Source organism: Staurois parvus, unplaced genomic scaffold, assembly GCF_062004578.1.
Source record: "Staurois parvus isolate SC_StPar_1 unplaced genomic scaffold, SC_StPar_1.0 ptg000469l, whole genome shotgun sequence".
Lineage (NCBI taxonomy): Eukaryota > Metazoa > Chordata > Amphibia > Anura > Ranidae > Staurois > Staurois parvus.
The window spans coordinates 2,054,712-2,060,454 of NW_028318265.1; the positions used below are offsets into that span (position 1 = coordinate 2,054,712).

At 39.9% G+C, this 5,743-nt stretch overlaps 1 protein-coding gene across 1 annotated transcript; it reads left to right on the forward strand.

Moving 5' to 3' along the window:
* Positions 1-646: 646 nt before the first annotated feature.
* On the forward strand, positions 647-5,030 carry IAPP (islet amyloid polypeptide). Its single transcript, XM_089689078.1, has 4 exons — positions 647-922; positions 1,093-1,190; positions 1,276-1,401; positions 4,491-5,030. Exons 2-4 carry the CDS (start codon positions 1,111-1,113, stop codon positions 4,678-4,680), a joined length of 396 nt encoding a protein of 131 aa, XP_089545204.1. The 5' UTR covers positions 647-922; positions 1,093-1,110; the 3' UTR covers positions 4,681-5,030.
* The last annotated feature ends 713 nt before the right edge of the window (positions 5,031-5,743 follow it).

Here is a 5,743-nt window from a genome sequence, read left to right on the forward strand (position 1 = left end):
GAAATGGGAGCAGACACTTGTAAAAATTGGGGGACCCGCTCCCCAAAGGTGCCAATTCCTCACAGGGAGTGCGGGACCAGCACTTAAAGCAGAACTTCCCCTTTTGGGTGGAGCTCTGCTTTAAGTGCATTAAAATTAAAGCACAATATTGTTAGCACTTTATTTTATAAATGTGTGTAAATATTTGTTTTTTGGAGTTGAATAATTTCAAAATAGATATATGTGCTTTCAGGTATAAGATATGTAGAGGTATGATGGTATAAACGCTGCAGATTGTGCTGCTCAGACACTGTATTCTATATTATTATCACATACAGTATATGTTTCAAGCTTGTTGTGTGAAATTTGTTCTGACTTTACTTTGGAGGCAGGGAAGACGTCCTATAGATTCAGATGCAGCAATAGAGATCCTTTCTTTCCATTGAAGCCTTTCACAGAATTTAACTTTGAATGGATTGCATTATATAATGACATGGTTTAAAGATTTGCTCTCCGCCTGTTGTCTATGATATGATGAAAGAGGAAATATTGTGTCAAATATTTAATATATGTAATGCTCTGCCCTCCTACCAGTGCTGCTGCTTTATACAGAGCTGTACATAAACTAGAAGCAGCTGTCACAGTACAGAAAACTCTCTGAATCTTTTTTCCAGTGATAGTTTGGGGAGATTCAGCATGCTGAATGGAGCTGTGGGAGTCACATGACTGTCGCCCTGCGCTGGTGAGGAGCCCATGGGTTATGACGTCAGCCGTCCCCCAGGTGTGAGGGGTATAAAACAGCCAGCTGGCTGCCAATCTGAGATGAGACGTCAACCACAAGACTTCTACAGATGCCAGAAGTAAGGAATTCCCAGACCCCGTACTGGCCAAACTGACACCAACATTTCACTCCTCCAAACATCCTCGGAGTGCCATCACCCAGGTGAGCCTTCCTCATCCATCTCTGTACGCTTCCTTTCTTTCCCTTTAAATATTATACTTTGCATGTTCTCACACTTTTCTTGGAAACACAAAGAGTTAAGCGGAATTCCGCCGCATTTTTTCCTTCATTGTCTCTGTTATGCCTCTTAATCCTATTATTTCTCCCTGCAGCCAGTCAAAAGGGAGACAATGAAGCACCTGAGACTAATGGCTCTGCTCATTATTTTGTCCATCACCATCAGCATTTCCAACACAGCCCCCGTGGTCAGGTCAGTTGGGAAAGGGCAAGGAGGGGGGCACAGGGTCCTTTCCTTCTGGTGGAGTCAAACTCACAATGTTCTCTCCTCAAACTAGACAGAAAAATTCCGATATCGCCAACGGGACATCAGAGAACGGATGGACGATTGCAGTACAGACCAAACACACCCTGATTACACCGACCAATGGGATGTCGCCGCTGGTGACCACCAGAGAGAAGAGGTAGGGAGCTTTGCTCTGCTCAGGGGAACAGTGGTCTGGTTGTAGGAATGTGGGAAAAGTTCACAACAAACGTGAGAAATACAACATTTAAGGTGATTTTGTATAAGAGTCGGTAATTATATGTGTAGATCTGTCATCTGTATCATATATACATTATATTTAGATGCTGTATGTATTACATTGTGTCATATGGACATTTTATATAGTAATCAGTATCTATTGTTTGTGTTCTCTTCATTATTCGGGGTAATAGTCCTACTAATCTCTCCAAAAAATACTAAACATTCTCTCATCCCATCTATAGTAAGGAAGATACAAACCAATGCATTCTATAAATTATTTCTCACAAGTGTCCCATCTATATTCTGCAGATTATCCTATCACTGCCCTCTGTAGAGATCTGCAGAACATCGTTTCTTCCCCCTTCCAGATACATATTGATATATTCTGCAGGTCATCCCACCATTGCCCTCTCTAGAGATCTGCAGAACATTGCTTCTTCCCTTCTCCCTCCTTACAGATACAAATTGATATATTCTGCAGGTTATCCCACCATTGCCCTCTCTGTAGATCTGCAGAACATTGCTTCTTCCCTTCTCCCTCCTTACAGATATATATTAATAATATATTCTGCAGATTATCCTATCACTGCCCTCTATAGAGATCTGCAGAACATTGCTTCTTCCCTTCTCCCTCCTTACAGATACATATTGATATATTCTGCAGATTATCTCACCACTGCCCTCTCTATAAATCTGCAGAACATTGCTTCTTCCCTTCTGCTTTCTTACAGATGCATATTGATATATTCTGCAGATTATCCCACCACTGCCCTCTCTATAGATCTGCAGAAAATTGCTTCTTCCCTTCTCCATCTTTACAGATACATGTTATTGATATATTGTGCAGATTATTCCATCAATGACCTCTCTAGAGATCTGCAGAACATTGCTCCATCTGATCTACACCCATAGAAATACATATTGATAAATTCCACAGATTATCCCATCACTGCCCTCTTTAGAGATCTGCAGAATATTGCTCCATCTCATCACCCTCCTGATACATATTGATATACTCTGCAGATTATTCCATCACTGACCTCTTTAGAACACTGCTCTGCCCCATGTTCCTCCTGAAAGATATCGATACATTCTGTAGATTGTTCCATCACTGACTTCTTTGTAGATCTGCAGAACATTCTGCAGATTATTCTCTCACTTACCCCTCTAGAGATCTGCAGAACATTGCACTATCCCATCTACCCTTTACAGATACATATTAATATATTCTGCAGGATGATCCATCACTGACACTTTTAGTGATCTGCAGAGTATTGCCCCGTCCCATCTCCCTCCTAACAGATAACTATCGATATATTCTGCAGATTTTTTTTCATCACTGACCTCTCTAAATCATTACACAATTTGTTCTGGTTCATCTCCCACTTGACAGATGCTTTTGGATACATTCTGAAAATTATTCCATCACTGGCCTCTAGGGATCTGCAGAACATTGCTCCATCCCATCTCTCTTCTAGCAGATACATATTAAGATATTCTTCAGATTTATCCATCACTGGCCTCTTTTTAGATCTGCAGAAACTTTCTCAAACCTGTCTCCATCCTGGCAGATACATGTTGATATATTCTACAGATAAGTTCATCAATAACCTGTCTAGAGATCTGCAGAACCTTGCTCCCTCCCATCTCCATCCTGGCAGATTATTCCATTAATAACCTCTCTAGAGATCTGCAGAACATTGCTCCCTCCCATCTACCTCCTGACAGATACATATTGATATATTTTGCAGATTATTCCATCACTGACCTCTGTAGAGATCTGCAGGACATTGCTCCCTCCCATCTTCATCCTGACAGATACATATTGATATATACTGCATATTATTCCATTAACAACCTCTCTAGAGATCTGCAGAACATTGTTCCCTCCCATCTCCATCCTGGCAGATACATATTGATACATTCTGCAGATTATTCCATTAATAACCTCTCTAGAGTTCTGCAGAACATTGCTCAATCCCATCTACCTCCTGACAGATACATATTGATATATTTTGCAGATTATTCTCTCACTGGCCTCTCTAGAGATCTGCAAACATTGCACTGCCCCTTCTACTCCTTACCGATACATAATAATATATTCTGCAGATTATTCCATCACTGACACTTTTTTTGATCTGCAGAGCATTGCTCTGTCCCATTTGCCTCCTAACAGATACATTTTGATATATTTTGCTGTTTATTTTATTAATGATTTTGAACATTGATATGTGCCATCTACCTCTATCACTGACCTATGTAGAGATCTGCAGAACATTGCTCTATCCCATCTCCCTCTTGTTGGATAAATACTGATATATTCTGTAGGTTATATTATCACTGATAATTTTATTGATCTGTAGAGCATTGCTTTGCCCCAATTCACCCTCACGAATACAAATGAATAAATTCTGCACATTATTTCTGCATCTACCACCTGACAGATCTAAATTGATATATCTTGCAGATTATTCCTTCACTGCCCTCTCTAAAGAGCTCCAGAACAATGCTCTGTTCCATATATCATCTGACAGATAAATATTGATAGATTCTGCAGATGATTCCATCACTTACCTCTTTAGAGATCGGGTTTGAGGTAGTTTGTGTAATGCATGTTTGTGTGAATATAATATGTAGATTTGATTGCAAGCTTCTGTGGGCTGAAAGTGATAGGTATGTCCTTAGTAACCCCCCAAGCATTAGGTAAATAACTAGTAATTGAATTTTTGGGGGAAGTAATGTCAATTTTCTTTTTGTTGAAGTGAATTCTCTGAGAGTCGGGAACAATTATACACTCATCCCTGATTCTCAGCATTACTGTGTGAAGTCAGTAAGGTAACTTTGGAGAACTTTATAAGTGGCTTTATCTAAAAATCTTTTGTCTTTCCTGACACGTCAGCTATTCTGTGACAACCGTCTGACTCTCCGTGCCTGCGACGCCTTACTCTAATAGCTGAGTTGTTAGGGATGAAGTGGGTGGAAAGTGGTGGAAAAACGCTTCGTAAACTATTTTTTTTTTCTTTGCAGGAACCAGATAGAAAAGAGGAAATGCAACACGGCGACCTGCGTCACGCAACGTCTGGCCGACTTCCTGGTCCGATCCAACAACCACCACGGTCCCATCTACTCACCCACCAATGTTGGGTCTTTCACTTATGGCAAAAGAGATGTAGTGGGCCTTTTACGGCGTGAGTCCTTCGATTATCTACATCACTAACTGGTGGATGCCACTGTACAAACTAAGAACTAATATGAAGGGAAATGACTGAAAACTCTTCACCTTAAATATATTTTGAGTAATATCATTCTTCTGATGTTAAATTGAAGCTAAAATGTATTTCCGAGATGTTTCGGCCCCCTAATTCACTCAGCTGTCTGGTTGTCTCTGTGTCTAGATCAGTTGTCTCCAGCCAGTGGCTTGGGTATCACATGTGACTCACAGCTCCCTTTAATGTTGCTTGACAGCCACTCTTGAGCCACTCTGTTTGGCCTCCTCCCACATTGTACACTTTCTATAGGCATGTAAACAAGCAAGAATTGCATAATTAATTAAAACATTTCATTTTATTGCTTCTTTTTCATATTCACTAATCACCTGTTATACATGAATGTGGCCTATTAGATGGTTATATAAGGTTTCAGATCCTATGTCTAGAATACACAATGAATATCCACCAGAGGTTGTCAGATAAATAGGTGTTCTCAGCCTGTCAGATCCAGAAACCTCTGGTACACACACCTAATCCTATGTTGTAAATGCTGCAGGCATTTGGCAAGCTTCACTGACTATTTATTAAAGTGTATCTAAACCCAAAAAGTAAAATGTAATATTGTGAATTGCCAGTCTTAATTGTATTGACTGCATTAGTTTTCTTTCTTTCATTCTTTTATCCTTTATTTCCACCTGGTGATCCTGCCAGTAACACTTCCTTCCTAGGATGACAAAACATACTGTACTGTATCTATGAATAAGCCATGTTGCCACCTTGAAAAATTACTATAAAACATCTCCTCCTCTTTTCATAACGTAGGAGGAGGTGTTTTGTAGTTCACAAAGAGCTCAGAACAGTGTAACTGATAAAAGTGCATCTACATCCAGAGAAAAAATAGCCAGTGGTACACTATGAAGTCCAATGCTTATGAAACCTGGAAGATTCACCTACAGGAATTGTTTGTTGAATGTCATATTCAATGCTTTATTAATATGTCCCTAAATTTCTGCAGCACTCAGCCCAGAAGCTTGCTAAATGACAGATGAAGGTTGCTAAACACTTGGAAAA